We start from the raw sequence: 17,036 nt of genomic DNA, 5'->3' as shown, positions 1-17,036 counted from the left end.
TGTGGAGTTCTGAGGGCCACGCTCCGTAACACACGGCCTCTTTCTCAGGCTTCCATTGGTAGCATCTTTAGCAGGAGAATATCTCTTCCTAGCCATTAGCCAAGACTTTGGGTACTATTTTAAACTTTTACTTATCTAGGCCTCAAACCTTTGGAACACCAGGCTTTCCAAGGTCTACAAGAGCCACTTTGATGTGGTGCTTGAGGCATCACGCTAGAAACTGGGAGACCGTGAGTTTGAGTCCCACAAAGGCACAAAGCCAGTTGGGTGCCCCTGGGCCAGTCCCTTTCTCTCAGCCCCAGGAAGAAGGCAATGGCAAACCTTCCAAAGAGCCTTGTGAGGGAAACTCCAGGCAGGTACCAGGTCAGCACAAAATAACAAGAAACCCAAAGTGCTTTAGACTTCTGTGACCACCTTTGTCCTTCGTAAATAGCCTGGCAGGACTCTTTGTTGAACAGACATCCTGTATCATAGTGTTTCTTCATAAGAGAATTGCTCAACTCTGTAGCAAGTTTTGTTTGCTCTTTTTGAAAATTTATTCAGTTCTGTAATATTGTTCTTTTTTAAACTAATTTTTACTAAACCAAACTTGTGCAGTGTGCTCAAAACCTGCTATGACATTCAGAGATCATTCTTACCTGCCTTTGGCATAGCAGGCACCCAAATATTGCACTAAAATAGCCAATGACAGATGTGTATTTCCTGTCATTCTCTAGCAGGGAGGAAAGCCAGAGGCCGAGCCAATTCTTTACCAGCAGAGCTTGCTATGACTGATAGCTTCTCTGTGGTATTTCTCCTTAGGCTACCTTGAAGAAAGAAGCTTAATTCGCCTGCAATCTTCTACATAGATGTTGTTGTGCCCTGGGGGGGGGGAACTAATCTTAGGTCATGGTATATATTTTCACAAGCAATTCTACACACTTGAAAAATGCCAGATGGTGGTTGATGTCCTTGTAACCCCAGCATCCTTGTCTCTGGAGTATTTGGTGCTCTCTGAGCTGGGCTGTTTTGCCAGCAGACCTTTCATAACCCAGGCAGGTAACATCTTCAGTGCGAGGGCGTCTAGGGTTGCTCTTGTTTATGCCAACTGCCAGTGTTGGTGAGGTATGGTTTTCTGCTTGGTAGTTAAATGATTGGGATATTGTTTTCTACTTGATTGTTGCTTGGTGTGAATCCCTGCTTACCTGGGTCTAGGGGCTTTTTTATTGCCTCTTTTGAAGAAGTATAAATGTAGCTTGTGTTTGTGTGTGTGTGTGTGTGTGCGCGCGCGCGCGCACGTGCACACATTGTGATTGATTTGTCTCAGCGTCAAGCTTCCAGGTATTCCCTAGCATTTTGGTTGCTGACCGTTTCCCAGCTGAAACTATGGTTGAGTCTGTCTGTGTGTGCTGAGGTTAAGGACTTCTCATCCTGACCTCTAGTTGGTGTTCATGGATGGCTGTGCTAGCCTTCTGCTTCTCCATCCTACATAGTGGCTGTTGCAGTCCTTACATGGCAGGTTATAGATGACTCATCCACCAAGTCATGGAGTCACAGGGAGCCCAAGAAAAATTATTGAGTTTGGATTGCTTCCTGGTATATTATGATTTATCAATCCTTTTATCTTATGATTTATGACTGAATGTTATGATTTATGATCTATGACTTATCACTTTGTTGTTTGTGTGTACACTGAGAGCTTCTGCACCAGAGAAAAATTCCTTGTGTGTCCTGGCTGGGGAATTCTGTGAGTTGAAGTCCACAAGTCTTAAAGTTCCCAAGTTTGGAGACCCCTGTCCTAGATCAAGCTACACAGAGTGCTGGGCAAGAACCAGAGAGCTATAGAGATTCTCAGTCATCCAGGTCACGGTTGTCCCAAAGGTGCTTTTTCCAAAGACAACTAGGCTTTTTGGTTTCTCTTTGAAGATGTTTCGCTTCTCATCCATGCCTCTTGAAAAAGCATCTTTGGGACAGAGAGGAGTGGATTTTTCCCCCGCTGGTGGGCTTCCCAGGAGCTTCTGACCCTGTAAGAATCAGCCAGGCTGGCTAGAGGCACTTCTCACTCCTCTTGGTCCCCTTAAGAGTCCTCAATGGTGCATCCAGCCCTGGGGTCCAAATCAATCCCGGGATCCAAGCATCAGATGAATATGGCAGATCTCTCCAGAGCCCAGGATGCTTGAAGCTGATGGCCAAGGGAAGAGAGATGTTCCCCAGGTTTCAGCCTTCCTGTGGAGCAGCAGGCATGGCTTCAAATGAACCTACCCAGCTTGAGATCGCCCCCCCCCCCCAACCAAAACCTCCCACCAGAAGAAACCCATGGGACAATTCAGTCGAAAGGTTGATTGGTAGAGAACAGGCTAATGACCTACTTCCACAGTTGGATCTCCATGTATTCGTTTTTGTTCCCAATGCAGCTGTCTTTTACCCTCTTGAACTCCAAAGGACAATTTATCATCCAAATGAGTGGTTTTCAATACAGCAGACACTCCAGCGAGTTCAAAGCTTCTTCACTCAGCTGCCAAACAAAACACATTCAGAGCAGGGAGGCCTTTTGCTCTTCTTCTATCCTCAGAGAAGCCACAAGAGGCCTCTCGTCTCTGGCTCCCCCCACAAGGGAAAGTAGAGTCAGAAAAGCCCCCCCCCTGCTTGAGATGGAAGGTCTCCCTTGAAAGGCTCCTCCGGAGTTGCAGGTGGGAAAGGCAGAAACCCCCGAAGCTTCCTGGCTCTGGCGGGTCCAATGGAGGCCCAGGGAGGTGAATGGTGGTCTGGGTTCCCCCCAGGGGGATTTTTGGCTGGCCTAAAGAGTGAGGGCCGAGGCCCCTGCACAGCTAGGCTCAGTGGTACCAACCTGAGTAAAATCCTCAGCTTTTTCTTGACAAGGAGCCACAAGTTGCTTTGGGATCCAGAGTGATCATTTTATTGGGTTGGCCTTGCTTTCCCTTCGATCCCATCAGTGCACGTGACACAGAAATCCAAGAGCTCAGTCCCTTCGCCCCCCCCCCAATCCATTCCTTGCCAGCAAGAAAAGAGGATAAATACAGAGAGGGAGAGCGGCTTTTCCCCAGAAGCCCCTGGGAGAGGGTGGGGGTTTGGGCGCAGGTGGCAGGACGGGGGGGCAGGCAGGAAAGGGAAGAAACACAGAGCCTCAGGAGACTGAGATGAGTGCCCTCTTCTGCCCAGCCAGGGCCTCCTGAGCTTCCAGTCCTGCAGGCAAAGGAGGGCAACCCGACAGCTTGGTTCATGCTGGGAGGAAGGCATGTTGGCCACCTAGGTGATAAACCGTAAAATATGCTAAAATTCCTCAGTTGCTATAAAAAGCTGCCCGTCTCTCAGGGTTACCAGGGCCAGATGCTTTGGGGAGACCCACACATGGCGCTTGGCAGCCGGGACAGAGAGTGCGGGATGGAGGAAGCGGCAGCAACAGAGGCCCGGCCGAAGGGCTCATCATCCCACACAGACGGGGGGCAGGAAGGAGGGCAGGAGCCAACCAAGCCTAACGGCACAGTCTCCTGCTGAAGAGCTCAAATCCAGATGTGGGGACCTAGCAGTGAACATCTACCTGCCCTGCTCACGCCTGCACTGCACAAAGATCCCCAATCTGACTGTGCCACGCTTACCCTTTGTCCCCATCCCGGTCCTGGGTCCAGGAGTGAGCTGGGCTTCAAAGTGGCGCCCACCGCAGCACGCACTCCCAAAATTGAAGCTGGGGTGTGTGTGAGAGAGTGGCCCAGCAAGGGAGGAAGCCCCTGCTCTGCCAGGGTGGAGAGAGGGCAACCAGGGAGAAAAGGGAGGAAGGCCCTCCACAGCTGCTGATGGAGACCTTGGGCGGGCGCATGGCCTCCCCTGGCCTGGAGGCACCACAAGGGGGAGATGGCCAAGGCCACCCAAGCAGGAAAAGTCAAGCCCGCCACCCGCTTGGTATAAATAATCCCCTAGGTGTCATCGGCCGATTCCCTTCAGTTAAACTAGGAGGCCTGGAGAGCTCCTGCATTTCCCGGGAAGGCTTCTCCCGGCCCTCCCGGATCAGTGGACACCCCAAGTTCCCTTTTGACTTCCAAGTTCTCCAAGGCTTCCAGCTGCAGCAGAGCAGGCTGCAGACTTCCTCCATCACAGACCAGGAAGAGGGTTTGTGTGAGATGCTGGGAGTGCAGGGGGACGTAAGGGGAAACACCCCAGCCAAAGGTGCCGTGTGGATGCTGGGAGCCGCTGGGTCTCACACAGGAAGCCCCTCCCGAGAGAAGCTGCAGGCAGGCAGCCAAGCACGGACCTTGGCAACTGGCACTGCTGCTGCCCGGCTCTCCCCCGGAGGTCCATCTCGGCTCTCCTTGCTCTTCTCTCTTGCATGCCTAGATGACGTGGCAACAGTTGAACTGCCCCAAGGACAGCAGGCTCTCTCGGGAGCTGGGCTGCATCCGGAAAGCCAGGGCCTTTTCGCAGAGCGGGAACTGCAGGAGCCGATCCTTCAGGTTAGCGCTCTTGCCTTTGGCCGGGTCCAGCTTGATGATACTGTCCGCGAGGCTGTCATGGCAGCTCCCGTTGCTCTGGCCATCGCAGCAGGCCTTGGCCCCGTGGTGCAGCCCCAGCTCTGGGCCCTTTCCCTCTGCTCCTGGCAGCACCTCGGCTCCAGGGGTTCCTGGGGCACAGCCCTGCTGCAGGAGAGCTGTGCTGCTCTGGGGCTGGGGGCTCTCCTCCTCAACCCCCAGGAGTTCCTCCTCGATGGGCTCTCCTTCTCTCAACGGAAGGAGGTGACTCTGCTCCTCTTCCTCTGTCAGGAGGGGCTCAATTTGGCCAAGCCCCCCCTCTGGTCTGACGGGGCCCCCTCCCTTGCTGCCTAGTGGGGTGGCTTCCCCTGGGGGTTCAGCAGGCCTCTTTCCCCCTTCCAAGCGGAGGCTGCTGCCTGACTCTTCTGATTGTGGGGCTCGGCCTGTCCCTGACCGGCTGCTCGGGGATGCCTGCTCCGGCGGAGCTGCTGGAGCCACCCCAGGCCCTTGTTCCGGGCAGGGGGACTTGGTGTGTGCAGGGAGGAGGCTCTTCCCCGCTTTGTAGTGGGCCGCAAGGGCCCGGCAGAAGAGCAGGGAGGACGCGGTGCTCTGGAAGCGGCTCATCTGCTCTTCGTTCAAGGAGGAGGTCCGCCTTCGAGAGGGGTCTGGCTTCCCTTCTGCCTCCTCCTCTTCCTCCTCCTCCTCCTCCGAAATCTGCTGCAAGGCAAGGGTGCTCTTGGCGATGCCCGTCTCCATGAGGGAGGGCTGGATGAGGGCCCGCAGAGGCTGCCCGCATCCATGGAAGCTGGAAGAGGACCTGCCCTCGCCCGAGGCTGAGCGGGAGAGGAGAGGCTGCTTCCCGGCGTACTCCGCAGCAACCGTCTCCAGAGTGCCCTTGGTGGCTGGGGGCAGCTCTGTGGGCAGAGGGGACTCACCTGGCAGGCTCCTGAGGAAGAAGAGGGAGCAAAGAGGGGAGGTGAGCAGCTGCAAATCCCCCTGGCCGAGACCAACGCTCGAAGGGCCGAGGGGGGCTTGCCTGCTCTGGAGCTCCTCGGCCAGGCTCTGCTTCTCCTGCTTCTCACGCAGAATCCGTTCGGCCAGCAGAAAGTAGGTGGCAGTGACGTGATTGTAGCTCTTGGCCTCCAGGGCTCTGCAGGGAGATGCCAGGTGGAAAGAGTCAGGCACGGGCACAGGAAGAGACTTCCGAGGTTCTGCTCACTTTCAGGTAACTGACTGATTGCCCTCCGGCCTAGACTGTAAACTCAACCGGCTGTTTCCCAGAATGCCCTTGCGCTCAATTCCTTAACAACACAAGCTCAGATAATGACCTCATCAGGGAACAAAAGTCTGTTTCTACCTGCAGCTTGGTACATAAAGTCCAGCTGCCTTAATTATGGATTTTTCCTTGGGCTTGAAGCAATGGGTAAAGGTGTGGGTCTTGATGACAGAGAACTGGGGGACCTGGGGGAGACCCAACTGCCTCACTTATTCTGTGACTCTGCCCCCCCACCCCGTCCCCCGAGGACACGTCCAACTTATTCACTGTTGGATTCTATTCAGGAACCTGACACTTTGGGACTGGTCCTCCTGTTGCAGGCCACAGTTATGGGATCACAGGTTTGTGCCCATTTTTAAGCCAGGAATGGGGAATCCACGGCTGTCCGGAAGCTGCTGAGCTGAAATCCACACCAGGCCAAGGAGTCTGGGCTCCTGGCTCCTGTAGTTCACCCACACCTTACATGGCTGCAGATTCACTTTTTCCTCTCCAGGCAAATGGGAAAGTCAGCCAGGTAGTCCTTGCTTAACAACAATAGCAGGGACTGGGATTTCTATCGCCAAGCAATGTAGTTGTAAAGCATGATGTCATGTCACCATATTGCTTAAGCAATGGCAATCCTGCAGTTGCTGCCGTTGCTGCCGTTAAGTAAGGATCATGGCTAGTATGAATGAGTTTTGTCGCCTCGGGGGGGGGGGGTGTTTATTATTTTTATTGTTTATTTTTATTTATTTTATATTGTGTTTTTAAACCGCCTTAAGTGGCCATGTACGAAATCATGGGTTGTTAAGTGAAAACCTCATGTGACCACCGAGGACTTGCAACTTCCAGCCGACTTTCCAGAAGCAAAGTCATTGGGGAAGCCTGTGGGGAGTTACAAATCCTGGTGGCTTGCAAGCATGCTGGAGGGTGAGTAAGTACTGTGGAGTGAGGCAGGGTGATACGGTGGCAAATGCATGCAGTCTGGGGAGAAGTTCCACTGCATGAATTCTCCAGGATCTTGCACTCTGTGGCACGGCTCCTCAAGGTGAAAAACAGTGGGAGCAACTTGCAATTTTCCCTCCCACCTTCTCCATTGATTTTGCTTGGGGGAAGCTGGCAGAGAATGTCACAAATGGCAACCATGTGAATGCAGGGATGGTGGGACAGCTAGAATTTCTAGGACTGCTCTTAAGTACCACTTGTTCAGCACCATTGTAACTTCAAATGGTCACTGAATAAGTAGTCATTAATCAAGGATTTCCTACGTCTCCATTTGTGTCCCTTTCAAAACTATGAGTGACGTTTCAGAGTCAGGGGTTCCTGGGCATTGTCAGAAGCCACTTTTGACCTTTGAGCATTAAGGAACCCCCAAAACATCTACCTGATCATTTCAGCTAGCCAGCTTCTGTCCCAACCAACCGAAGGCCTGCTCCAATTCCTGTGAAACCTGCGCCCAAATCCCATTCCCCTTGCCCAACCTTCCTTAATCAACTGGAGCGATTTGTGCCAATGCCCACCCCGGACCCCCACTTACTCCTGGATGGTTTCCCGGTCTGCAATGTGGCCGCACAGCATGGTCTGGATGATGATCTCGTGCTCCTCCTCCAAAACCCTCCGGTGAGATGTCAGCGGCAGGAGAGAATGGCTGGCTGGGGAGGGGTCCACCCCCTGGAGCCACAGGTGGTTTTCAATGATCTCCAAGGAGGCCCTTTGCTTGGGGTCCCGCTGCAGCATCTGGGCAATAAGGCTGTGCAAATGAGAGCAAGAGTGACTCCGCTGCTCCTTCCCGGCTGACCTGAGCCTGCAGAGTGGGCAGGTGTCAGGTTCCCTCGTATCACCTCTTGGGGCTCTGGGAATGTCCCTTCCCTGGCGCAGTGCCTGCCCTCCGTGATGAGTCCTGCCGCCCGTGATCCAGGTGGCCCCCGTCGTCTGCCCTAGTTACGAGGAACCACGATGACCCACCTCTTCCCCGAGTCCCCTGGCCTCATCCCATTTGGTCTGCCACGCTTGCCATCTTTTTTCCCTGCCTTTTAATTGGGTTTATTGTACCTTCTTTGATTGCTGTGAATCACCCAAAGCAGTTGGGGGGCATAGCAATGGGGGTTTCCTGCTGCCCCTTGCCCCTTGCCTCTCTGCTGCGAACACAGTAGGCAGGGAGGTTGAGGCTGCTTCCTAAGGAACAAGGCAGTGACAAAGAGGGAGGAAATGAGGAGGGGCCGCCTACTCTGCGCACAGGAGGGAGATGCCTGATGGTATCACGTAGCGACAGTCCAGGATCATGGTCAGGGTCTCGCTGTCATTGGCCTCCTGGAAAGGGGGATGTCCACAGACCAGCATGTAAAGGATGACACCCAAGCTCCAGATATCTAGGAGAGAAGAAAAAGAGGAAAGTGGGCTGAACAGGAGCCCTCCCCCCCGGGCTCTGGGCTCAGCCCTCCAGCAGGACCCTCTTCTTCCCCTTCCCAGTTCCCTGCTGCAAAAGGACCCGATTGCCCAGAGCAATCAGATGAAATCCACCGATTCCACTGACTTCAAATGCAACCTCCGTTCTGCGAGGGGGGGGGACGGACTCAAGGCCGATGTCCTACTTGTATGCCAGTCAAATCCTACAAACCATCAATATTACAAAGGGCTTCACAGCATGGGATAGAATTGCAGTACGAACCACCGAGGGGCTGAAGAAAGGCCTTGAGATTAGGAACCTGTAACTCAGTAGCTGGGCACCTTTTTGAAATATCAAGAGAAGCAGATTTTATAAACCCTTCCTCATGGCAGAGAAAGCTAATGTGGAAAAGAGGAGAAAAGGAGTGAGAATTCCTAATAAGAATTTAGGAATCATTTTCAGTTGTAAGAATGTAACAATGAGAGAAAATGGAAGAATGGGAAATCAACATGTAAGGAGACAGATAACTAAATCACCAAGATAAAAAGATGTGCAGTTGTCTAGAAACAGCATCAAGAAAACAAAGGCCTGGAATGAATTGAGGTTGGCAAATCATACTAAAAATAAGAAAGATACCTTGGATACCTTCAAAAGAAACAAGAGTCCATATAACGGCTGTTCAGTGAAAAGACAAAATGCTAGCAAGTAATGGAAGAGGAGCTACTCAAAAACCCAATTTCTATTTTGGTTCCGTTTTCAGGATATGGTAAGAAGCAGCTGGAGGTCACGGCTGAAGCTTGAACTGACGGAAATGTGGTCAGGAGAGATTTGTTTCCTGTGAAAGAATTTAAATCTCCACAGCTACAATAATTGTACATTGAAACAGAAGTCAAATGCAGAGGGGTAAGATGGGAATACAGGAAAAAATGCATGGCTGGATGGCAAATGGGACATAAGCCATTACGGCGACGTAGATTAAAAACAAGGGCATGCAGTAATATAATTTCCAAATCACAGTTAAGCATCTGTCCCACTTGCTTTGGTTTTAGTCAGGCTCACAGGAGGAAATAGAATAAAGGGTCCCTGGCTGAACAATAGCAACTCTCAGAGGGATCTGGGATTCTAGGAGATCCAGTGGATTCCTGATTAAATAGGAGCCAGCTGTGTGCTGCAACTGCCGAAGAAGCCAATGCAGTCCTGGGCTGCATCAACAGAGGGAGAGCATCAAGATCACAGGGGGTGTTTGTTATTGTTTCTTCACACTGCACCAGTGAGGCCACAATTCTGGTCACCACGAAAAAAATGCAAAGAATGATATGAGAAGAGGGAGAACCTCCTCGAACAGAGGTCGGCAACCTTAAACCCTGAAAAGAGCCATTTGGACCCATTTCCCACAGAAAAGACTGGGAGGCACAAAACCTGAGTGGGCGTGGCCAACTCAATGTCACTCACTCTCGCCCAGTCGCATGACCCCGTCCTAGCCACACCTACCCAGACGGTCTTAAAAAACATCCGGAACCACAAAACCCTTTTGACATCTCTCTCTCTCTCTCTCTCTCTCTCTCTCTCTCTCTCTCTCTCTCTCTCTCTCTCTCTCTCTCCTCTCTCTGTATATCTCTCTTTCCCTCTTTCCCCCTCTCGGTCTCTCTCTCCCTCTACCCACTTTCTCCCCTCTTTGTATCTCTTTGTGTGTCCCTCCCTCCCCCTCTCCCTCTGTGTGTATCTTTCTACCTCTCCCCCTCTCTGTATCTCTGTCTCCCTCTCCCCTTCTATCTCTCCCTCTGTGTGTCTCTCCCCCTCCTCTGTATCTCTCCGTTTCTCCCTCCTGTGTATCTCTCTCACTCTCTACTTATCCCCCTCTCTGTATCTCTCCCTCTCCCCTCCCCACTCTCTCTGTATCTCTGTCTCCTTCTCCCCTTCTATCTCCCCCCTCTGTATCTCTGTCTCTCCTCCCCTCTTCCTGTGTGTCTCTCTCCCTTTCCCCCTCCTCTGTATCTCTCCCCCTTCTGTATCTCTGTCTATCCCTCCTGTGTATCCCTCTCTACCTATACCCCTCTCTGTATCTCTCCCTCTCCCCTCTCCCCACTCTCTCTGTATCTCTGTCTCCTTCTCCCCTTCTATCTCCACCCTCTGTATCTCTCTCTCTGTCTCTCCTCCCCTCTCCCTGTGTGTCTCTCTCCCTTTCCCCCTCCTCTGTATCTCTCCCCCCTCTGTATCTGTCTCTCCCTCCTGTGTATCCCTCTCTACCTATCCCCCTCTCTGTATCTCTCCCTCTCCCCTCCCCACTCTCTCTGTATCACTCTCTGTCTCCCTCTCCCATTCTATCTCCCCCTCTGTATCTCTCTCTCCCCTCTCCCTCTGTGTCTCTCTCCCTTTCCCCCTCTTCTGTATCTCTATCTCCCCACTCTCTGTATCTTTCCATCTCTCCCCCCTCTCTCTGTGTATCTCTCTCCCTCTCCCCTTCTCTGTATCTCTCCCCTCCCTCCGTATCTCTGTCTCTCTCTCCCCTTCTATCTCATCCCTCTGTATCTCTCTCTCTGTGTCTTTCTCCCCCTCTCCCTCTCTATGTCTCTCTCTCCCTCTCCCCCCTCTGTATCTCTCTCCCCCTCTCTCTGTATCTCTCCATTTCTCCCCTCCTCTGAATCTCTCTCTGTATCTCTACCTCTCCCCCTCCCCCCTTCTCTCCCCTCCCCCTCCCCCCTCTCTCTGTATCTCTCTCTCCCTGTCTCTCTCTGCCTGGCTGTGGTCGTGAGAGAAGAAGGAGGGGAAGGAGGAGGATCGTCCGAAGGGAAGCCCGGATGGCTTGCGCTCGTTCCTCAGCCAGCCCGGGGTTCCAAAAAGTTGCCAAGAAGAAAGAAAAGGAGTAGTGAAGAGCCCCAAGGAGAGCTTTTTGGGTTGGCCCAGCCTCTGTTTTCTGCGAGAGAGAAGAGACACAGAGAAAGAGATACAGAGATACACACATGGGGGTGGGGGGTGAGTGTCATTGTCGAGGGTGCTCCGGCTTTCTCCAAGCCTGACCCCCTTGGTGGGCGTGTGAGGTTCAGGGGGCCAACCCCCTTTTCCCACTGCCCTGAGCTTCTTTCCTCCTCCAGTGGAGAAGTGCCACCACTGGCTTTCATTGAAAAGCGTCCTCTAGGAGGCGATAGTCCCCCGTGCAAGTTTTAAAGCCATTGCTGGGTGCTGCTGGCCCATCCCCCTTTCCACTGTCCCCTCCTCCTGGATCCCACCCCCACCCCGCTAGCCCTCATGTTAGCGAAGCCGGCATCGGTCGCGGCTGGGTCGGGCCAGTATCTCAGGGTGGAGAACAGGTTGTGTGTCTCCCCAAGCGACCGAGGCACGCCCAGCACCAACAAGGGCCAGAAGTAGCTCCAGCAAGAATGAGGTGCTGGAGAATCAGCTCTGTCCACTTCTCCATCCTCTGCCTTTGCCCTTACCTTCTCAGGCCAGGCAAGGAGTGATTGGGAGGGAAGGGAGAGGGGTAGGGCCAGCCAGTGGTAGGATCACCCAACAGGGAGCCACAGTAAACGGCCCAAAGAGCTGCATGTGGCTCCGGAGCCGAAGGTTGCAAACATCCGCCCTAGAAAAAGTGCAGATAAGAGCAACAATGATAAGGGATCTGGAGGCTAAACCATATGATGAACGGTTAAGGGTATGTCCAGCATATCAAAGAGAAGGATTAGGGTGATATGATAAAAGTATTTGAGGAGCTGTCACAGAGAAGAGGGAAGAGTCAACTTGTTCTTCAAAGCACCTGAAGGGAGGACAAGAAGTGACAGGTGAAAGATCATTAAACAAAGATCCAACTGGGAAGTAAGGAGAAATTTCCTGCCTGTGAGAATGGAATAGCTTGTCTCTTGGAGTTCTGGGTACTTCAATACGGGAGGTTTTAAGAAGGGATTGACAGCCATTTGTCTGAAATGGTATTACAGGGTCTCCTGCTTGAGCAGGGGGTTGGACTAGAAGACCTCCAAGGTGTCCCCCAGCCCTGTGATTCTATGGTCTGGAATGCTGAGGTCAGCTTCAAGCACCCTGCTCAAGAGTATCCAGCAAGTATGCAGGAGAAGGGCCAGTTCTTAGTTTAATCATCTTCTCATGGAAAGGGTTTGAAAGAGCTGATTTTCCTGAGGCTCAAATACCCAGGAAGGTTTTGACACTGGAATGAACCCTCCAACCTGCAGAGAAGTTCCAGACCAGAATCATGTGACAGCTTCTCAATTTTAGAAAGGAATCAAATGAATCCCTCCATTTGACTGATCTGGGCGAGGATTCAAATTTGTTCCAATTTTAAACCAAAGCTTACATCAGAAAATTGATCAGAAGCAGATACAGGATGACTAAAGATGACACTTTATAAGATTTTCTAGACTGTCCATTTTAAAAAATGGGATTAACATAGGAAGTAGCTTTATTACTTTATCTAAAAAGACAACAAATTATTCTTCTTCCAATATCTGATTTCTTATCTATAAACAAATCCATAAAGCTTCATCGTTTCAGTTATGTTGGTTCATTAAAGATTACTAGAAATATCAACATATCTATGTCAACCTTGATCAAATAAACCAATGTTATATTCTTTCCTTCCACTTCTAACAATCTTTAGTCCATTAAACTAATATTGTGGAATTTGATTTCTTTTCTCTTTTTTTTTTTTCTTTTTGGTCCCTTCTCACAAAATTCTTCAAAGCTTTAACAATCCTCTTTTGTAACTCCAACGCAGGAAAATTATTCAGGTCACTTTCTCAGTTTATTTATATATGCATTTTAATTATTAAGTCATCAGCCAGCGTATGTCCAGCGTAACATTTTCTCCATGTCATATTAAAGGATATTTTTGAACAATGGATTCATAAATTAACTGTAATAGTGTCAACAGAGCCATCTGCTTCTATGGAGAGACTATATCTAAAAGATGTTACGGAAAAGGAAAAGGTTCTGCCTGACAAGACTGAGACAAACGACAGGCTACAAGGATGACATGGGAGAGGTACTTAGCTGCCGAGGAATTGTGTTGGTTCCATCTTGGGAAAAAGTCATCTGGAATAATATTTGTTCTCTACCTAATCCCTCAACTATCCAGTCTGAGTGATCAAATGTACATGCTGCCAAATCCTTCAAGGCTCCCAGCATCTCACAGGGATCACATCCATGGTAAACTCTAACACCCCCACTCCCAACATGGGAACTAAATTAAGTAATACAGCAGAATTGTTAGTGGCAAACCCCCACCCCCCGGCTCCTTTTCACCATTGCCAGGAACTCCTCAGCCAACTGGCCAGTCTCTCCTCTGTCTAAAATAGGGATGGTGCTGATATTACGTGGTTTTCTTGCACCCGGGAGTTTTTAAAGCCTCTGTGTGAAGTCTCTATTCTCCCATTTTTTCTCTGAATCTCTAGAGGAGAAAATCTGCTGGAATCTTTCTGAAAAAACTCTCCACTGCCCTAGCCGAACCTCTAAGCACTATCTATGAAGTATCTTTTAGAACCAGCTCCCTGCCTGACCCATGACCTATCTTCAAAAAAGGAGACCCCCAGCCTAGTTGAGAATTACCGACCAATCTCCTTTGCTGCGTCTCCCGTAAAGTCATGGAAACCATCATAAACCTATCCATCACCCTCCACTTAGAGCCAAACAACCTACTCTCTAACAAGCAATTTGGTTTCAGAAAAAAATTGTCCTGTAATCTGCAGCTCCTACATTGCAAAAACATTTGGACCACATAACTAGACCAGGGCAAAGCAATAGATGCAATCTACATAGACTTTTGCAAAGCCTTTGATTCAGTGGTACATGACAAACTTCTGTTAAAACTAAGCTCCTACGGCATTTCTAGATCTTTGCACAAGTGGATGCGTTCCTATCAGACAGGCAACAAGTAGTCAATAATGGAAGCACAATATCAAACCCTGCACCAGTTAACAGTGGTGTCCCCCAAGGCAGTGTATTAGGACCCACACTCTACCTGATTCCATTGTTAGTTCCTCAAACCCCCATATCTTTAACCTTAAACTGTCCACCGTGGACCTCACACATTTCCTAAGAGGTTCCTAAGGGGGCATGCATAAGCGCACCAGAGTGCCTACCGTCCCTGTCCTACTGTCCCCATTGATATGTACTCATTTTACGTGTTCATAAACATGTTATACTTATTGATATCCATCTATTTGTACCAATCTCATGTGAAAATGTCCATGTCTACACTAACACCTGTTACCTTGTACATGTTGATAAATAAATAAATAAAAATCTGCCAACAGATCCTGGGAGCAAGGGCTGACAAAAGAGATTATAAAAGGGGTCACTCTGACATAAAGGCTATGAAGCAAAGGGGCACAGGGGGGCATGAGGGGTGATGGGCCACCATGGAAGGGACCGGGGAAGATGAAGGTATAAACTGCTTTTAGCAATTAGGAAAGGGAGGAGAAACTTCTAGTCACCTTAAAATGCTTAGAAAGGAAGGACCTGCTTCTTCTCACTAAGTTTTCCCCGCTGAACAGTTCCAACCCAAAGAAAGCCCTGGATCCCATCAGGGCCCGGATGGACGCTGCTCTACCACCATTGCTGAAGCGGGGGCATCAGGGCTTTCCCTCCCTCGGGCAGCCCTCCTGCACGCGGCTCAAAAGCAGCTTTAGGCCTTCGGGGCTTCTCTGGCTGGCTCTGAAGGTGCTGGTGGCTCACAGAAACCAGGAGCCAAAAGACAAAGTCTTACAAGCAGCCCAGCAAGGGCCTCCCCTCCCCCCCTCCAGCTGCCCCCATCCTTAACCTCCTCCCCCGGGAGACGCCTCGCCGGCCCAAGGCCAAGACGGGCCCGGCAGCCCGGTCCACCCAGCGCCACCCCCCACTCCCATGGACAACCGACATCCGGCCGGGGCCTCGGCTGGGCCGGGCCTGCAGGCTCCGCGCTGGCTCTCCTCCTTGGCGCAGCCGAGAGCCCTGACGGGGCCCGAAGTTGCTCGGGGCGGGCCGGCTCTTACCCACGGCGGGGGCGTCGTACTCCTCGCCCAGCAGAATCTCGGGGGCCGAGTAGGCGAGGGAGCCGCAGCTGGTGGCCAGCATGGTGCCCGGCTGGAAGCAGCTGCTGAAGCCGAAGTCGGTGAGCTTGACCACCCCTTGCTGCTGGAAGAAGAGCACGTTCTCGGGCTTGAGGTCGCGGTGCACGACGTGCAGCCGGTGGCAGTAGGAGATGGCGTGCACCACCTGGGCGAAGTAGCCCTTGGCCCGCGCCTCCTCCAGCCCGCCCGGCCGCCGCGTCAGCAGGTCGAAGAGGTCCCCGCCGTCGCCCAGCTCCAGCACCAGGTAGAGCCGGGCCGGCGTCTCCAGCACCTGGTAGAGCCGCACCACGTTGGGGTGCTGCACCAGCTTCATGCAACCCACCTCCCGCCGCAGCCGCGCCGCCGCCGCGCCGCCCAGCCGGCTCTTCTCGATCACCTTGACGGCCACGCGCTCGCCCGTGAAGACGTGCCGCGCCAGGCGCACCTCGGCGAAGTGGCCCCTGCCCAGCCGCCGGCCCAGGTCGTACAGCCCCGCCATCTGCCCCTCCATGGCCAGGGCCCGGGCCTACCGCCTGGGCAGCGCTACTCCGGCGGCCGGCGAGTCGGGCTCGGGCGGCAGCGAGGCCGGAGCGGGCGGCGCTTCTCCCGGGGCAGGACGGAAGGCGGTCGCGGGATCGGCTCCGCCGGAAAATCTCCCCCGCGAGCGCGGAGCGGCTTCTCGTGACCCGGAGCGCTCCCGGGCATTTAAAGAAACATTTCCCAATCTCTCTCCCGCGCCGCTCTCAGCAAGGAGACCGGGGCTTCGGACCGAGGACTCGCCGCCTTCCCAACGGAGCCTTTCCCCGAAGGGCGACCATTCCCCGGGTCCTCGTTCAAGGCGGCTACGGTGACAAACGTTCACCCCTCCCTCCTTCCCTCCCTCCCTCCTTGTCTTAGCGGAGAAACGGAGGGTCTTCTTCAGGCCCGGACCTTCCACGCCCTCCCTGGGTCTGAGGGCTCCTTTGACGGAGCTTTGTACGTTTTAATAAGATGCCCCCGAAGGGTCCCAACCCCCATCTAGGAGTCCCCTGATTTTTGGCCCCCAGAAACCCCCCAGGCTCTCCTGCTGCCGGCTAGAGGGCTTTGTGTGGAAGTCAGACTCTGAAGAGGCTCAAGTGTGGCCCCTCAACCCCCCCCCCAATTCTTTTTTTTTAATCTTTCAAGGTTTTTGTTTTTTATTACATATTTAAACATATTTTATAAACCAAGTGTTGTCTGGGTTTTTTTCTTTTACATCCTCTCATATACATAATCCATTTTACATCATAGTTCTATTTCCAATTTCAGCCATCTTGTTCTCTTTCCACATTTTTCATCTTAAACTTTTCTTCTTAATACATAAACAGTTATCATTAATTTCCCCTTCAGAGTTAAACCAAATTATCATTTCATATTCCATCTGTTGGTCTATTTTATTATAAGTAACATACATTCTCAAGTTAAATTTTTACATAAAACATTTAACTTAATTATCCACAATAAATGTTACTATAATTCCCTTATATCTTAGTTGGCTACATACCATTAACAATATTAATACATTTCCTTTTAATCTATTAATATATCCCTTCTTTCCCTTCCTCCTCCTCTAACCATTTTCTCTCGGTCTGTGAATAATTCCACTTCTATTTAATTCTCTTCTTTCCTCCCATTCTCCTAGCTTCTTTTTCTTTTCTTATTTTTATAATTATTATATCTTTTCTTCAAAGTCCTTTTCCTCCCTTTTTATTTTATTGTTCTGGCAGCTTTTTCCAGCGTTTTTTCCGCTCCTTTCCCAATATTCCCTTCTTTGCTGTTTGATTGGTTTTTATTTGGGGGGGGGGCATTTCCCCTTGTCTACATTTTTTGTGCCATTGTGAATCCCAGTGAAATTATCTGTTTTTTATTTTCAGTTCCTCTTTCTT

The 17,036-nt window shown here is 51.4% G+C and overlaps 1 protein-coding gene across 1 annotated transcript; it reads right to left on the bottom strand.

Moving 5' to 3' along the window:
- Positions 1-2,873: 2,873 nt before the first annotated feature.
- Positions 2,874-15,978, bottom strand: LOC309397340 (uncharacterized protein). The gene is made up of 5 exons (XM_081963285.1): positions 15,076-15,978; positions 7,943-8,084; positions 7,253-7,465; positions 5,497-5,610; positions 2,874-5,406 (listed from the first exon to the last, which is right to left on the bottom strand). Exons 1-5 carry the CDS (start codon positions 15,641-15,643, stop codon positions 4,326-4,328), a joined length of 2,118 nt encoding a protein of 705 aa, XP_081819411.1. The 5' UTR covers positions 15,644-15,978; the 3' UTR covers positions 2,874-4,325.
- Positions 15,979-17,036: the final 1,058 nt, after the last annotated feature.

The sequence above is a fragment of the Natrix helvetica genome (genome assembly GCF_964273705.1).
Source record: "Natrix helvetica genome assembly, chromosome: 10".
Classification (NCBI taxonomy): domain Eukaryota; kingdom Metazoa; phylum Chordata; class Lepidosauria; order Squamata; family Natricidae; genus Natrix; species Natrix helvetica.
This window is presented reverse-complemented; position numbering and strand designations above follow the sequence as displayed.

Coding starts and splice junctions, on each gene's coding strand:
- LOC309397340 (XM_081963285.1), bottom strand. CDS start 15,643: ATGGAGGGGCAGATGGCGGGGCTGTACGACCTGGGCCGGCGGCTGGGC. Junction 8,085..15,075: donor GTACGACGCCCCCGCCGTGG/GTAAGAGCCGGC, acceptor CTTCTCTCCTAG/ATATCTGGAGCTTGGGTGTC. Junction 5,407..5,496: donor GCCGAGGAGCTCCAGAGCAG/GCAAGCCCCCCT, acceptor CTTCTTCCTCAG/GAGCCTGCCAGGTGAGTCCC.